Source organism: Anser brachyrhynchus (genome assembly GCF_964034855.1).
Source record: "Anser brachyrhynchus genome assembly, chromosome: 4".
NCBI lineage: Eukaryota > Metazoa > Chordata > Aves > Anseriformes > Anatidae > Anser > Anser brachyrhynchus.
This window is the reverse complement of record NC_137698.1, coordinates 68,408,195-68,425,639: the sequence shown is the minus strand read 5'-3', so window position 1 is coordinate 68,425,639 and position 17,445 is coordinate 68,408,195. Positions and strand designations below refer to the sequence as shown.

At 40.7% G+C, this 17,445-nt stretch overlaps 1 protein-coding gene across 1 annotated transcript in view; it reads right to left on the bottom strand.

Moving 5' to 3' along the window:
- Positions 1–2,792, bottom strand: part of CPZ (carboxypeptidase Z) — a 33,608-nt gene extending 30,816 nt beyond the window's left edge. Inside the window, exon 1 of the mRNA XM_080590823.1 lies at positions 2,520–2,792. Within this exon, the coding sequence (XP_080446949.1) occupies positions 2,520–2,607 (88 nt within the window). The 5' untranslated portion in view covers positions 2,608–2,792. The remainder of the gene's footprint in view (positions 1–2,519) is intronic.
- Between the last annotated feature and the right edge of the window lie 14,653 nt (positions 2,793–17,445).

Below are 17,445 nucleotides of genomic sequence, written 5' to 3'. Positions count from 1 at the left end.
CCCAAAGCCCACACGGTGGCACCCCGGGGCCAGCTCGCGGGTGTTCCCACCGCCCTGCCGAGCTAAATCAGCTGCCTTTAGGGTTTCGAGGCATGTGACCTCAGCCCGCTTCTGCTTTGTTTTGATTTTTGCTCTCCCTGCTGCGTTTAACTCATCCCAGCCGGAATGCATCGGTATTCAGAGAGGTGCGTGACGCTCAGATACAGCAGGAACCTGTGCAGTTAGTTCCCCCCGCCAAAGGCTGGCTCCCTTTAAGGCAACATGCCAAGCTGTGCTTTTCTTACCCAAACTACAGGCTAAAAGGCCAGTAAAACTCATCGGGGTCTGGAAGTTCTGACCCCCGGGGACACAGCACACACCTGAGATGGGATCTCTCCTCTCTTAGTGCTGTGGTCCCCAGCTGCTACTCAAAATGCTCTCCACATGCTGTACGATGCCTGTGCCATATGATAGTGATGCCTTTGCCACACATTAATTAGTGTCCCGTGTTAGTGAGTGTCCTGTTGTAGGGTTGGATGACAACAACCATCTTGTTATTTTACTAAGCAGGAGGGCACAAAGCATTTTGAGAGGACCTTGGTATTGTTAGCCTAGTTTGGGATTGATTTCTTATTAAATAATAATAATAAAAAAAAAAGTCACAGCAGAGCAAATATCACTGAGAAGCCTGCAAAAGCAGCTTCAGGCTTGCTGTGAGCCAGTCGGGGGCACTGCTTCCCTCTGCCCCCTCTCCTGCATGAGCAGCTCGGGGATGCACTCCTGCTGCAGGGCACTGTGGCTCTTGGGAACTGAGATCCACCAAGATCTGCACTTGCCAAAAGGGAGGCACTCCCAGCACTGCAGCTGAAGGCATAACCTACTGCTGCTGGGTATTGGACATGAACAGGTTCAGCATTTCAGTCCCCTCTGTTTTCATGTCGCCATACATGACATTACCTCCCCTTTGGAAAAGGAAGAGGAAAGCTGGCAGGTCTCTGCATGTCCAGGTTGCTACTTCATTCCTGGTCCAACAACCCTTAATCTGAAGTGTTCCCCATTCTCATACTGCACACCCTATAATGATGCTGTCAGCTCACTTTCCCTGCCATCAGCCATCCTCTAGAACCATATTCAGCAGTCCAGCCCTTCCATGTGCAAGCTGTGTTTCCATCACCTGCCTCTACTCACACCCTTCCCTACAGAGAGCACAGTTGCAAACACACAGAAAACAACCTGCCACGGAGTTAACCCTTGATGCTCCCTGTTTTTGCAGCCACCAGGATTAATAATACCCCAGAGCACAACTTTGATCAGCTGGAGCAGAATCAGAGCTCTCTGAGAAAGGGCATGCTGCAAACCACACAGCCTCTTCCTGTAATTGGCCATAAATAGTCGACAGCGCTTCTCTTTGTGCAGCTTTATCCAGAAATAAAATCCCTTCAGGCTGTGGCAGACCTCACTTTGATGTTCATGGGAACAGCACTCTCAAATTATATGCAATACATGGCACATGGGTTGCATTGTGTAGCAGTTCAGTGTCAGTGACAGTCTATGGCTTATATTTAAGAACTGAAGCATAGCTGAACTTCCTTGGGTAACGAAAAGGTCACTTGCACTGACTTTCCTGTATTCCTGTAAACTAAGTCTTTTTCTGAATCATTTTGAATTTGAACCCTCTGAAAATAGTTTTCCTCTCCCTTACAGTTTTCCTGGAACTGACCTTGTCACTACACTGGAATTACTCCACACTCACTTCCCCACTGTCTCCACATAAAAGAAATCTGAATTAAGCCCACTTGGTAAAAAAAACCACCACATATTTTTAAAAGTTATTCAATATTCTTCTTTATTAGTCAACTGGTTACTGAACCAAGAGCTTTCAACTCATTTAGCAGTATGTTCCTATCTCACCTCTACTCTAATGGGCAAATCTGTCCTTCCAGCCAATCGATTCATACAAATTCCACGTTGCTTATAGCAACCTACAACACACCCTCCAGCTGTCACATCCTAATAAATCTTCTCATATTTTGGACTTGAAAAAAAAAATAATATAAGTGACCTAAAGCTGAACGTAAGCAGATTTTATTAAGCAGAAAAACATACACAAGGTCGAAAGTTCACCTTCCTGCAATCTGACTGCCACATTCTTAGAAGGCAAGGCCAGAGATGGGGAGAACCCACGGCATTCCCCAGACACAAAGGGGGACCCTACTGACAGGGGACTCTGTAATTTGACAGAAAGACATATCTGCACATGGCCTTAAAAGAGAGTGATGGGAAAACTTTACATTCCCTTACTTTACGGGCTTGCTTTTCTGTTTCAGAGCCACACTGCTGCCTGCTTTCCCATCCATGCTTCCTAAGCACAACCCCATTTTCATCACAGGGGTGCTGCAGATTCCCAAGGAGCTGAACCCCCATCTCTAGGTAGGGGTGATAACTGCCTCTCTTGTCTTGAAGTCTGAGCCTTTTTCTCTGCGCATCTGCAGTAGAAGGAAAGAGAGGGGAAAGGGGGCTTTTGGGGTGGTTATCCTTACCTAGGGTCTCCTGGCCGGTTTCGCAGCGGGGCGCCGGCTCTGTGGCCCTAAGCAGCCCGGTGAGGAGGAGCAGGACCCTCAGAACCATGCTGGAGCCCCTTGTGCAGGCAGCACAGTGATGTGGCACTCGCTGCCTGATGGAGTGGCTCCTCCACTTGGAGCCTCAGCACGGCTCTGGCTCTCCAAGCCGCGGAGGAAATCAGTGCACCGCGAGGGCATGCCCACGTCTCACAGCATATGCAGTCCAGGCGTCAGATTTCAGCTAGCATTTGAGCTTGGAAAGCAAAAGGCTTTGAGGCAGAGAGGGAGGAGGAATGAGCTCTCCCTCCCCTCTGCCTCCCCACAGCCTCCCTGTTGCAGCCTGGTTTGTAATTTCATTAGCAGTGTGAGTGAAGGGGGGTCCCCGCGGGGATGCGCTGCTTCGGCTCGGGGTCCCACACGCTGGTCTTTGGGCAGTGGTTCTCCTAAGGGAGAGGGGAGCTGCATTAAAGCCTGTAACACTGCAGCCAAGAGCGACTGCCTGAAGAAAACAGGGAAAAGAGGCAGAGAGAGAGAGAAAAGGAGACAAACAAAAGCAACTTTCTTCCCAAAGAACGGTGTTTCATAAGCAGCTTAAACTGTGAGTTTAAAACGCAGCATGACAACGTAGGGAATCCAAGCTGCATCTCCCCCAGCACAGCAAGATTGGGCCCACTAAGTGGGATCCTCCTCCACAGGCTCCTCCTGGGCTTGCCAGTTGCTTAAGATAAGATCCAGTTTACATGAGTAAACTTGGAGGGTTATAAATCTTTTCTATTCCTATTAAAATAAAATGAAAGAAAAAAATCCACAAAAATCTAATCCACAAAAATCTAGGGAATATAAAAAATAAACAATATGTGCTTTAACTGGATAGCTATTCTATATTAAATGTATTTAAAATTGATTAATTATTTTTTGCTATTTATTTTTTTAAACAGACAAATGTATAAAACAGGTATAATGGCAAAGCGTGCCTTAGGTAGGATGTGAATTCCTTCCTCTTTTTTTTTTTTTTACCTACACATGAAAAAATCTTTTTTTTTTTTTTCCATGTGTATCACAGGAAAAGGATTTTTTCTTCAAAAATCTGGACTACAATAGACTAAAGTACCCTGTCTTTCCAGGCAGTGAATGTTCCCCTGAGGAAGGATACCTGCTTACACATAAAAGCAGAGCGCCTCGCCTTGCAGTTAGAGCACACCGACTCCCGCTGACCACTATCAGAGGGATCGGTAGGGAGTTACGGTGCTGTATGATAATGTAATCAAATGAACCACCCTGCAGGGGAAGACACAAAACAGGCTGACAGGGCAGGAGAACACTGTATGCCTCTAAAAGTAATTGATGCCTCATCATGTTAGGGGGGTTATGCTAAAAGAAGGATTTGGGAGCTCAGCGGTAAAGGAAGTCCTCTGCTGATGAGTTCTGCAAGGGAGGGTGACTTTTCTTACCTCCAGTATTTCCTACTGCATCTGGAGACTGCAGAGCCTGCCCTGGGAGCAAACAGCACCAAAGCCCATCAAGGCTCGAAGAACCAACTTCTAAGGAGGAGAATAGAATTTGGCAACCCTGACCATACAGCAGTGCACCTGGGCTGTCACCAGCACAGTCCTGAAGGGTCTCCAAGGGCAGGATGTGATCCACCTCCTGCTCAGCTCCCCAGCACCCTGCAGTCAAGCTGCTTGGAATACCAATCTGCCACGTTCATGCTTGACATGCTCAGGATGCATGTGAGCCCTTGCTGTGCACCTGGGCTGTCATTAGTATTATGGGATGCCAGAAGGGACTTCAGAGGCCATGCAAAACTTATCATGGCATGCCTAGGTGAAGGGTCAAAGGCAGCGAAAGGGAAGAACCAGAGTGGATCAGCACAACAAGACAGAGAGGAAGGAAATAAATGGGGCAGCTTCATGAAAGGAGGCTACCAGCCTGTGCACTTATGTGACTGAGCCCTGTACCTTGTCACTGCAGTCTTGTCTACTATCATATTAAATCCTGCCTTAGCTACTCTTTTTCTTGTGCAATCTCCCTCTCTATCCTAGACATGAGTGCTGAAAGGTCAAAGTGCCTGGAAACAGAGAGACCAAGTTATAGTCTGCAAGGTCTGGGCATCAGCAACTGGAAAGACCTGTATGTGTTTATATTTCCCAAGTGAATATAAACATCCATCCATGTACGTGTATGAATAGTTTGTTAGCAAATGTCAGTCTGGATTAGCAGGCAAGAAGGAGAAGACCCACATCTGGAAAGACTCAAGATCTGAATCAGTGGCTGAGTGAGTGACCCGGGGCATGGACTGAGAGCTTGTGCTGGTAAGTGAGGGATCTGTGAATGTTGGTGGCAAGCCAGAGGATGCAAGCACCTGTGTTTTCACTAGTGAACCAGAGGGGGAAGAGGACTGGGTTCTCTGCACTTAAATTTCTGAGCGCTGTTTCTGCGGGGCTTTGTCTGGCAGCATGCATTTGTGTGTGCAAGCCACTGTTGGAGATGTGCTCAGCTTTGCTGCTGGCTGAGCCTGTAATTGGGAACAGCAGCAGCAGTCATGAGCCTGGCACAGAGAGACCCCTGGACATCAGAATGCAGCTGGGTAACAAGAACACCCATGTCTCCCAATAACCTGGGCCTGGCACCCACATCCTGGTGCATCACATCCTGAACAAACTCCACTGCACCAACTAAACAAAACCCTCAGCTGCTGACATCAAAAAGTTTTGAATTTCTTTGTTTTGCAGCTTTCACAGACCTTTTACATTAAAACAGTAATTCCATTTGGTAGCAAGATAAAAAAATATGGCATTAAGCAGGGTAGATGGGGCCTAAGCATGACATTAAGGTAATTAGCAACACAGGTAAATTTATCAGTTTGTCAACGTTATCAATTTTTTTTCCCATGTTTGAATACAGTAAATAAAGTACAGAGAACAGAAAACCAAAAAGTGTTATTTTGTTTACTGTTACAACATTATCTGTTCTTTTCCTCCTTTTCAAGGGATTTGATCCCAAGCTTTATAGTGGCTGTGAAGTTTTTTCCATTCCGCTGGGCACAGTCACATCCTCTGGGTCATCCTTTAGACCTGCATCTTTCTGAGGTGGATGGTAGTTCAGCTTCTGCTCCCCCTATCCATTCAATATTTCCAGACAGTCAGAATTTCTACCTTGTTTCATTATTTTTCAGCCCCATTAATGAAAAAACACTAATTAAACCCTTTAATTAGCGCTCTATATACAACACTTGTCCTTCTCATATGTTTGTTTTGTGTCAACACTGAGTATATCAAATGGCACTACTAACAGGTATAGAATAGGTACACAGTTGAAACCTAAAAATATTAAAAACAGGTAGGGAAAAGATGGTTGGGAATATGGGAATGTACTTACCCATCTCCATCATATCACTTCTGTGTTTTATCAACCTTGTAGGCTTTCCAGGGAGCTGACATTGAGTTGTGGCTTATGATATATTTATCCTGATTCTAAAACAATCTTACAAATAATAAAAATAATAATAATAATGAACAAAGAAATCCCAGAGTTACAGGCAGATGTAACAGCATCATCTGGGTTTAATCGTTTGTATTTGAATCACTACAATATCATTAAGTGTTAAGTTAAATACTTTTACCAGATCTTATTGGGGACTACCTGTTTTCTGCTCAGACCTTATCCCCCTATGTCCTGTGTGCTTCATGCTCTAGCAGAGACCTGAGAAAGGTCCACCAGGACTTCTATTTCAGCTTCTAGAGCTAAGTTAAAAAAAGGAATAACGTTTGTTCTTTAAACATATTTTACACAGATGCGAGTTAACTTTTAGCTAAGAGAAATGGCTATTTTACTCTAAGGATGTATAGGATATTCTGCTCTGCATTCATTAAGCAGAGTATATATTTTGGGGTTTTCTTTGTGTCTTCTGGGACCATCTACATTGTACTTGGGGAGCTTTTAACTTTCTCACAGAATTTTTTCAGCCGTGCCTTTCATCTCAACTTTCAATTTGTTCCCCTTATGACCCACAAGATTAAACCAGCTTTAGAAACTACCACACAAACATCCAGAGCCAGAAATTTGATGGAGAGACTAAAAGTAGAGAGTGGAGAAAAAGACCACACAAGAATTTTCTTGTTTTCCTACATTGCAACCCTAAGAGTTTAACCAAGAATGGTTCATGGACTGAAACTTTCTCCATGTCTCAAATATTCCACAAATTCCCTGTAGCCTCCAGCAGTTATTTTTGATCATTATCAACCACGTCCACAGTTGTACCAGCACACTAGGGAAGGAGTAGAACTCTGGTAGACCACCCCAGAGTGAGCCAGCCTAGCCATGATCCAACTGCTAAATTTCCTTTAATGGCTCTTAAATTGAACTTTCTTTTCTTTTCTTTCTTTCTTTTCTTTCTATTTCTGTTATTTTAACATATTTTGCCAATTGCTTTCCCCCAGATTTTCTTATATGCTGGAAAACAAAGTAAGCATTGACTGGGTGAGTTTTGCCCTATTAATATCAAGGCTACAGATATTACTTTACTTCCCAGTTAAGTATAATAATTGTAAAAGGAAAAATAAAATACCGCTCTTGAGAAAAATGCAACTTGTTTAAATTCAATACAAGTACAGCCAGTAATAATTAAAGCTTGTTTTCATCTTCTGTCTGACTTGTCACAGATTGACTAAGTCAGTAACCCACAAAATTTGTTCTTTGTACCTCTTCCAGGTGACCCACAGAACTGATCCTATCTTAAAGCAGAGGAATGTAATTAAAGCAGGAGAAGGCCTTGCCATTTTAGAAAGATTCATCTGGATATGTGCCTGTCTTTTAGTACACCATTCATGTGATCTTTGTGCTTGCTTGGGCTAATCAGTAAGAAATGGAACCACTAAGGAAATTTGTGTTTGTTTGTTTGTTTGTTTGTTTGTTTGTTTTGATGACAGGTAAAAATGATGTCTAGTTAAAACTCAGCCATGATCAAAGGTGCAAGTGATACAAAAACTGGAAGGAAACCTGGCACCAGATGGTAGAACAAGACCACAAAGGAACTAAAGTAACAAATATGATCCTATATGCAGGAAATCATGTGCAAAATAGCATGCACCAATCACCAATCATCAGGGCACAACATTGTTTAAACATAGTCATTAAAAAGATAGAACTAACATGAGGATCTTGTTATCCTCTCAAAGGCTCCCTCTTATTACTCCCACATGCAAAGTAGCAAAGAAGAATTACTGTTAAAGGGTTGCTTTTTGTGGTCTTAGTTCAAGATGAAGCTCAGAGGTGACTCTGACTCTCATAAAGCAAGAAAAATAATAAAAATAAGTCAATGAATCGCATAACTGAATATATAATGTCTACAAGAAAAAAATAAATGTGCTCAAAAAAGATCTGTGCTGAGAACTAAAGGTCTTTCTTTTCTTCTGATCGCAGATGGAGTATTAAAAATTAATATCAGCTCTACCAGAAAAGAACTTGACAGTCCTATTTTGAGACTCATATCACTTTGTCTCTCTTCCCTGTCTCACAGAACATTAATGCCAAAATATTCAAAAAAAAGTCCTCTAGGGTTTGCTTTGCACATTTTCAGAGGTGCTGGGAAGCATTTTGAAAAAGTGACTTTGAATACTTACCTCTCTTTGCAGATACCCAACAGGAGAAACACTTAACAGACCCTGTTTCCTTGAAGACAGGTCCTCAACACTTTCCAAAGAAATATCAGCCTCCAAGGCTGACATTCTTTGGGAAAATGGGTGTTAAGCAGCAGGGACCAGTAGCCACTTCAGATCTGGCCTGAAAATTTTGAGGATTTCAACTTCACATTCGGAAATAAGCTCCTGAGTCAAATAAAAATTAAAAACAAATAAATAAAAAGCAAACAAACAAAAACAACCCCCCTCCCCCCCCCCCCAAAGTAAAAAGGAAAAATTTCCCCTAATTACAGAGTCTTTTTAACAGATACACAACTTTAGTCCAGTTTTGATTTTCCACTTTTAAGAAATAACAAATCATTAGTGGAAACTACAAAAAGCTGCTGGGAAATACAAAACAAGTTGCCATTGTAAGTTCTGCTTTTCCCAGGCAAACTTTAGAGGACATTGCCTCTAACCTCCACTTGCCATGTTCATATAGCCCTTTGTGGGTGACTCAGCACATCTTCAGACTAAAGGTGCTGGATAGAAATAGCAAAATAGGTGGAGCAACCAGGCTGGAGACCATTCCTGGGATCATGCAGCACCTCATGCAGCCAACACATTCAGTATCACACCACTCAGCCCCACAGATAAATCCCAAACAGCCTGCCTGCTCACAGAAAACAAACAGACCTCAAAGCTGTTCTCCCATCTGTTCATCAATGTCTATGGGGCTTAAACCACAAGCTTTTAGCCAGACCTATATGCAGCAACTTAGTTCCCTAAGGTTTTTGTAAGAAACTCTTTGGTTCCTGGAAATGGATATCTATTTCTGATGTAGTCTGTAACTGTATCTCTGGGGTTCACTGGCTCAGGTCTGCCTCATGTGACTCATTCCAGGATTCAGATAGACTCCAGCACATCACTGCTTTCTATCACCCTTATGTCACATTATTGTGCATCCAATGACATTAAAAACATTAACAAATTGGAAGCAATTTGGAGAGAGGTAACAAATAGGATGAGGTCTTAAGCACTGACTCATCATGAGAAATATGAACATAGGTTTGTCTTGGCCAAAAAAAATTACTAATTGGATATTCAGGAGTCATCTACGAGTATTTCAAGTATGTAAAACACTTCTGAAAAATAAGTTGTATAGGACAGGCCAAGCCATAGTTATGAAGGATCAAGAGAACAAGAGCAGGACAGTCAAGAGTAGAATAAAGTCTATAGCGTGGGCAGCACCAGCCAGCGGGCTACACTCTGGGAACAATACCAGTTATAGTCTATATTCTGGGAATGGTACCATCAGTTAGTGAAATCCTCCTTCCTGCCTTTCAAAAAGGCTAATATTTTGGATTAAAACCTCTGTCAGTGTAATTTCACCTAGTGATACTGATATCATGATGCTGCTCTGGTTAAAGACACGATCTGCAACTGCTAAGATTTATATAGATATGAGAAATGCTGTTTCATCTACATATAGAATCATAGAACGGCGGTTTGGGTTGGAAGGGACCTTAAAGACCATCCAGTTCCAACCCCCTTGCCATGGGCAGGGACACCTCCCACTAGACCAGGTTGCCCAAAGCCCCATCCAACCTGGCACTGAACACCTCCAGGGATGGGGCATCCACGAGCTCTCAAGTCACTCGCAAGTTGGGGTTGGACTCGATGGTCTCTCGAGGTCCCTTCCAATCCCTACAATTCTGTGACTCTGTGATTCTCTCTGGGCAGCCTGTACCAGGGCCTCACCACCCTCAGTGTAAAAAACTTCTTTATATTTAATCTAGATTGACTTTTTTTTAGTTTTAAACCATTCCCCCTTGTCCTGTCTCTACACTCCCTGACAGAGTCCCTCCCCAGCTTTCCTGTAGGCTCCCTTTAGGTACTGGAAGGCCACTATAAAGTCTCCCCAGAGCCTTATCTTCTGCAGGCTGAACACTAAACACCATGGGAGAGGTTCATTGTCCTTTCTTTCAGCCTACAAGGATTCAGGACATGACCATTATCAGCTCAAAAGCCATCATCAGTGGTCCTAGACATACTCTTAGCTCCCTGACCTACTGTGACAGTGAGATCCCTATGACAGCTGAGAATCTGTATTTTTCCGATTTACCTCAATTTTTAATTTCAATAAGTTATCCTGTAGTGTTTTACTGTGATAAGGGAACAAAAGAGATCCACTGACTCATCAAAAAAGTTAATTTTACTAATCAAAATTTTGATTAGTTGGGCCTTCCTTTAAATCACTGATAAACAGGACACTTTTGGAGTACAGATATCCAGATAAATACCTGAAGGAAGTAAGTTTTTCAATTTTTCTACAAATTATTGTGCTAAGCACAGCTCTCAGTAGCTACTTCTGCCTCCTTGAAAGAAACTATTTTGCACCAGGAGGCAAGTCCGAATTCCAGCTTTTCCCTATAAGCAAGATGTCAGGATGTCAAGAAACCTTGCTAGCTAAGAGCAAGCCATTTACATACTCTACTTAAGTTGGACCTGTTTAGTTTCAAGTTGCCAAGCAACAGCTACCCTCAAGATTCATCAAAACAATGCAACAACAACATGTGAAATTACAAGGCAAAAGGTTCTGGGATCCATTTCTCTGTTTTTTTGCAGGTTCATATCTTGTACAATTGAAAGCCAAAAGGTGACTGACACTCTAAGGGCTGAACCTGAGAGCATCAGCATTAGAAGTGAGGCTATCAATCTGCCAGTGTAATAACGGATAGTTAGCCATTGCAGAACAAGCCCAGAGGAAACCAGTGTGTGTCCTCACATTGGGTAGGTTGCATTTCAATCCAACCTTCCCTTCACAAGGTTTATTGGGACAGTAAGTTCAAAGTTTTCTTGAAGCTCCAAAAATAAAATTATTTCTCTGAGGAATTCATGCTGAACACCTTTTCCTTCTTGAATCAGACATAAATGGATATCTGGTAACTTTATGTGAAAATGGAAATGCAGCTAGATATGACAGCAGTTGTGTGCTACTGACTGCAGCAATTTGTAGACTTTAAACACAAAGGACAAAATAGATTTGGTAAGACTCTTGGTATGATTTCTTTGATTGCCTTTTTTTTTCCCCCACAGCTTTCTTTCTAGTTTAATCAATTTGCATGTTACAATCCTGCTCAGACGGACAAAATTAAAACAAAAAAAGCTGTGAGTGGAAAACTAATTAAAAAAACACCAAAGATCACAGAAAACTAAAACCACAGGGAAAAGAAAAGGAAAAAAAAAAAAAAAAGAAAGAAAGAAAAAAGAAGTGAGAATAACAACATAATAGTTTATGAGAATGCATCAAGGAAAGAAATGGTCTGCATTTCAGGTGTCATGAGAAAACAGAGGGAAGAGAGAGGCTTTAAAATGTGTTAAAGGGGGAGGAAGTGTGGGGATCGAGCAAGCATTCAGCATTTGCAAAGGGAACACAGGCCAGCAGAGATACAAAGAGAAAATGCTGCTGTTCTTGTGTCTGTTCAGATCTCTTTAAACCCAGAGATGAAAGTAACTAAGCAGAAGGGAATTTATAAATACTTACAAACACTTATGAGCAAAGTGTGCAGTTAGAGTGTTTATTCCTTGTTCTTTGTAATAAATATCTTTCAAGAAATAAACAAGATTTTTAAGAAGGAAGGAAAGAAGCTTCTGAGTTTGAATCCCTTTTTAGCACCACTGTCACAGTACTCTTCTGGTTCTTAGAAAAGAAAAAACTAGGAGCTTATGAGAGTCAAGTTCAGTTGGCTGGAGTGACTGTGGCTTCTCAACAAGCCCAGGTATCCATCAGACTGGATACCCAGGGAGCTATGAGAAAGCTTAAGAAAAAAGGCCAGAGAGGTGCATGCAACTGTCAGAGTCATGGAGTGCTGCTTGCCCTACAGCGACACTATCTGCATTTTCAGCCTGCTTAATATCTATATTTTATCATTTGAAGGAAACCTATACCTCACAGATTGTATTTCTATTCAGTGCCATTAATGTATTTTGTTAGGATATGCAAGAATCAAAGGATTTGTTTAATGTATATTTTTATTTTTAAATTAAGGAGTCTATTCACTGAATTAATCTTTACTGACATGGTCTTATATGGTCTTTTGCAAAGATTTCTGCAAATTCAAACTTGGACTTCAAGTAAAATTTTGGTTTACATCTCTATGAAGTTAGTGAAACCAGGATCTTACCCTTAACATGTTTTCCATCATGCCCCTGCCCACCAAGAAAATACATTGGATGTAGTACACAGATTGGATTTAAGCAGCCCCCAGAGGAGCAGGAACATCATCACCCCCTTTCTATCAAAGACCCCACCCACTTAATTTCAGCATCAAACACAGAGTCTATGCTGTCTCACAGACATCATCTCAAATTCTTGTTTGTACACTGAAAACACTTCCACAAGAAAGGAAGTTCAGAACCCCTTTCTAACCGTCCTTCGTCCTGGCCCAGCGGATGTTCTCCAAGGAGATGAGAAATCTCAGCATGAGCCCTCACACCTAAAGAAGACTCTTGAAGCTTCATCTAGAAAAGTAGAAAAGGTAGTGGTGGCTTAAACACTTACAGCTGTGTATTACAACAAAGGTTTGTCTGTCACTCCATTTTTTCATGGTGTTGGTGGATCAAGCTCCTCAGGAAGGGAGGGGGCTCGTCTTCTTCCTGTACTCTAAATAGTGTTTGTGAATTCATCTCTATTATCAGCACTGAGGTGTCCCTGCCCATAATGAGAAACATGTTTTTAAATGCCTGAGAAACTCTGATTCCAACTCTGATATACCAGCAAAAATATTCAGGATGAAAGTGTTTGTCTTACATTCACAGGTATCTTCTAAAATGTGACTCAGGCACTTCAATCCAAGGCACTTCTTGGCTGCTTGGTCTTTCATCTGTCTGTGCTTCAAATCTCCTAAGAAATATAGTTCTAGTACTTCTATGGTTTTCAACAAGGTAGTAAGAATAAAAAGACAATGGAGTATTTGGACTACTGTGGGGAGCCCAAAGAGCTATTTTAAATGCCTAACACAGGCTTCATCAGCAACAACAAAAAAAGTTTGATTACCTGAAAAACAAGACTTAGAGCTGAAAGTCTTTCTGAGCAATGGACCTAAAAGGAAGGATCAGCAACTATTCATAAAACAAAGGTCATGTATTGTAAATCAATATTTTGCTTTACTGGGAATAAGGACAAATATGAAACAGGAGACCTAAAACACATTCAAACATTCTTGTGAACCTAACACAGAAACCCAATCTCTAGTCCCATGCCATGGAGCAAGGGCACTGAGCAATTTATTGGGTTTCTGTAAAATACTCTGAAAATGTGCCTCAGGGCTGACAGCTGCAAGCAAGGAGAACAGAGTGGTTGGATATGTAAAGACAGGAATTATGAAAGTGAAAAGAAGATAGTAATGAATCTGCCACTTAAGGTCAGACTTTGCTGGAATACAATTAGAGTGTTAAGCCTTGAGTTGAAAAAAAATGAAATTTGAGGGTGTGTTAAATGAAGCTACTAAAGGGTTAGGCATGAGGAGCAGAGGTCTTGGGAAGTGCTTCGAGATTTCAATCTATTTGGTTTAGGAAGGAAAATTGGAAACTTAAACGTGCTGAACAGTTTGCTCCAAACTTGCTCGAGACAAATCTATTTATGTCACATGCAAATGTCACATGATACAGTGAAACTGATGAAGAGTTCACAACAAAAACCTTAGGTTATGTCCCAAAGGGTACTTTGTTTTTTGTTTGGAGAGTTTTTACTGTCCATAGTGGACTGCTCAGCAGCTTGCAATATGTGATAGTAGATTGGACTCAGAGGTGAAGAAGATAACTTCAGATATTCTTCATAGTATTTCTGAAGGCACCTGGTTAAAAAAAAAAAAAAAATGTCATTGAGTGAATGGACTGGAATGATCCATAGTTCTTATCACTCAGAAATACCCTTTACCATATGGGCCCTGTGACATTTAACATACATGCTTTGCAATATGTTTCATTTGCATAAAGAGTGTACGAGAAACCTGGCTGGGAGCGACTCATGTTTCATTCATTGCTCACTCATAGAAAAGAGCAGAAAGCACCTCGTTTCCATAATGCATCCTTAGAGACCTTTCATGCACCTACATGTCCTGGCAAGGCAAACTTGCTTGTAGAGGGAAAAGAAACAAGGATACACAGAAATGGGACCAGTTATTTGGCCTGCATGACATCAGTAAACCACAGGGAAAAGCAGCTCCAGCTCCAAGCAGGAGCTGTTTGCATACATTGTGCCAGGTGACATTTTGCTCTTCAAAGCTTCTGGCACCAAAAGGTATTCATATATTTACAACCTTTCTTAAGGTCAGCTCTGCTGTGTCTCCAACTGAGCCATTAAATATTAATTGGACCTGCTTTCCAAAAATAAAAAGCAGAATCTCTAATTTACTTGTGTAATTAACACCGCCTACGAACCAGGTGTCCTCCTGAACCAGACCGAAAAAGCCATTTGCAATTCACAATCCTGAAATATGCTATGTGCTTCTGAGACAGACACACAGTTACTTGTTCAATTCTGCATGCACAACTGCACATAATTACTTCTGGGGAATAAAATAAAATAAAATAAAATAAAATAAAATAAAATAAAATAAAATAAAATAAAATAAAATAAAATAAAATAAAATGAAAATAAAATAAAATAAAATAAAATAAAATAAAATAAAATAAAATAAAATAAAATAAAATAAAATAAAATAAAATAAAATAAAATAAAATAAAATACAACATAAAATACGTTTTCCATGTGATCTAGTCAAGCGTTCCAGCTCATGTAGAACTGTTCTTTTCAGTATTTTTAAGTACTTTATCTAGATGAGTTTGAACATCAACAATTTTCAATAGAGCTAAATTTCTCAGAGTTTGAATTCTAATCCAAACTTGTAAGAAAAATAAATAAAATGAAATCACTCGCTGGTCCTTTAGGAGTTGTGTTAAAAAGCTCTGCTTCCCGCATGCTTAATGACCTAATAAGCCTAACATTGCAAATAGCTCTGAAATTTAAGTTCAGTACCACCATTACTAGTGTTAAAATAGGGTAAACATGTATTCAGTAATTATTGAGCTGTGTAGATTATTTGCAAATGTTTATTAGGTGTAAATTTATCCAGATGAAGGACACGTCTGCTCTGCAATGAGGATAAGGAATTTGTGGAGTGAAAATAAAGACCTGAGGTCTTTATTGCCATCTAAGCTGAGAGACATGTAAGTTTTTAGTATCACACAAACCAAGAGTACTAGTTTTGATTTTGCACTTGAACTCAAGTACTTCCATCTTGCAAGGACTGAGCAGGCTGGGATACAGGTCATACTTAAACCTTTTGGGATTCATAGTCTAAGTACTGCCTCACCTTTTTTACCTCAGAAACAGCCTGGTTGACAGTCTCAGAGTTTACCTGCAGTTATAGGTGCTAAGCAATGATAATAATAATAAAAACAAATCCTATTTTCTTTTGGAGAGGCCACTCTTTTTGATAAATGTTGGAGCACTCACTTAGAAAATGAGGTAAAAAGGCTTCCTTCTTCTATAATGGCAGATTCAAAACTCCATCCTGAATCTTGTCAGAAAAATTCCAAATCATCAGGCTTGGAAATATTTTGGTGAAGGTGTGTTAAGTAAAGCAAATTGAAGTTGAATGCCTCTTCAGTTACATAGACTAATTAAATTGTTCTGTAGAGTTTTTATTCTGACTGCATTAGGATGAGGATGTCACTCAGGGGTACAGTTCTGAATTCCAGTCTCTACAGCCAAAATGAAAGTTTGAAGTAAGGAAGAGGACTTTTTTTTTGCTGACACAGATTGCAATCAGAAGCTGAATAATCACAGCCTAGAAACTTTTTGGGCCCTACTATTTGGGCCCTACTCTTACCGTGAGGAAACAATATTTCTCTTGCATACTCTTTAACAATAAACCATTGTTGGGTCACAGCTCCTTCACACCAAGGATGTCAGTGCCAGCATGACAGCTCTACTACAGAACTGAGTATCATGATCTCGAACTCAACAGCAGACCTGCCAGGTATTTGCCAGTCTCCTGTCTTCTATAGCAAAACCCACTCCAGGCTGTTGGGTGAGAAATCCAGATCCACTTTCCTGGAGCATTACCTTCATGTTAGCTAGTGTGTCAGTGGCAAGATGCCATTTTAGATATCACAGTTCAGGTTTTCTGGAAAATCCTCTGATCCATACTAAATCCAACTGTCAGGATTGTGTATCCAATGATTATTTTAGCTCAAATATTGGTAAGAGAATCCACAACACTGACCCCTCTGGTAAATGCTCCCACAGCATAAGATGCATGTTCTCAGCTCTGGTAGAGCAGTAAATCCTCTGATCTTTTTTTGCAGCATTTCAAAAGATGATGGCAGAGTGTATTTTCCCTCTACTGCCTTCTACCCCAGAATAACTCAGGACATAATGAATGAGGAACCAAGCTAATAGGATTTTTTCCTTCATCGGAAAACTGGGCTAATGAAACCATGACCTCTTACTGAACACTTCCTACTCAGTAAGAAATGTAAAACAAGCACTTCTCTGGTATGGGGTGAGGAGGGGATGGTGAGAGCAAGGGAGAAAGAAAAATTTATCTACAGAGCTAGCTCTGCATTTTAGTCGAGGAAGATACGTTCTGTTACGGCTAAACAATGCGCTTAAACTTCATTGCAAATCAAGATTGAGAGGGGAAATTAGAAAAAGAAGAATTACAGCTCTCCTCACCCTCCCTCAGTTTCTGGTGTCTTTACTCTTCTTTTGAAGCATACTGTAGACTTCAGCTTCCTAATTTTTCATGGAAATTAAATCTAAAAGACATTCTGTAACATGCAGCAAGCTCGAGATTTTTTTTTCGTCTAGACCTAAGCACCTCCAGAAATGTTCAATGCAAGATTGAGTTGTATTGTGAAGTGTGTGCATGGCAACACCCTCAACTGGCATGAATCAGCTTCATTAATTAACTTAACAGCAGATGTTACAGTTTAACTATGTTCTGGTTTATACCTTTAAAATGTGGCTTTGGTTTATGCTTTAGAGGTTTATTGATGTAATAGATTTAGAAGATTATCATTATATTTTCTCTCATTTCTATTCTATATTTTCTCTCATTACTATTTTGTTGATACTGAAAAAGATTTTTTTTTGTTTCATTTGTGTGTGTTGGAAGTGATAGTTTAATATATTTAACTATATGTAACATTCTTTTCTTAAAGTGAGCAACATTTTCTTTAGGAAATTAAAGATCAGATAAAAATTGTGGGTATCA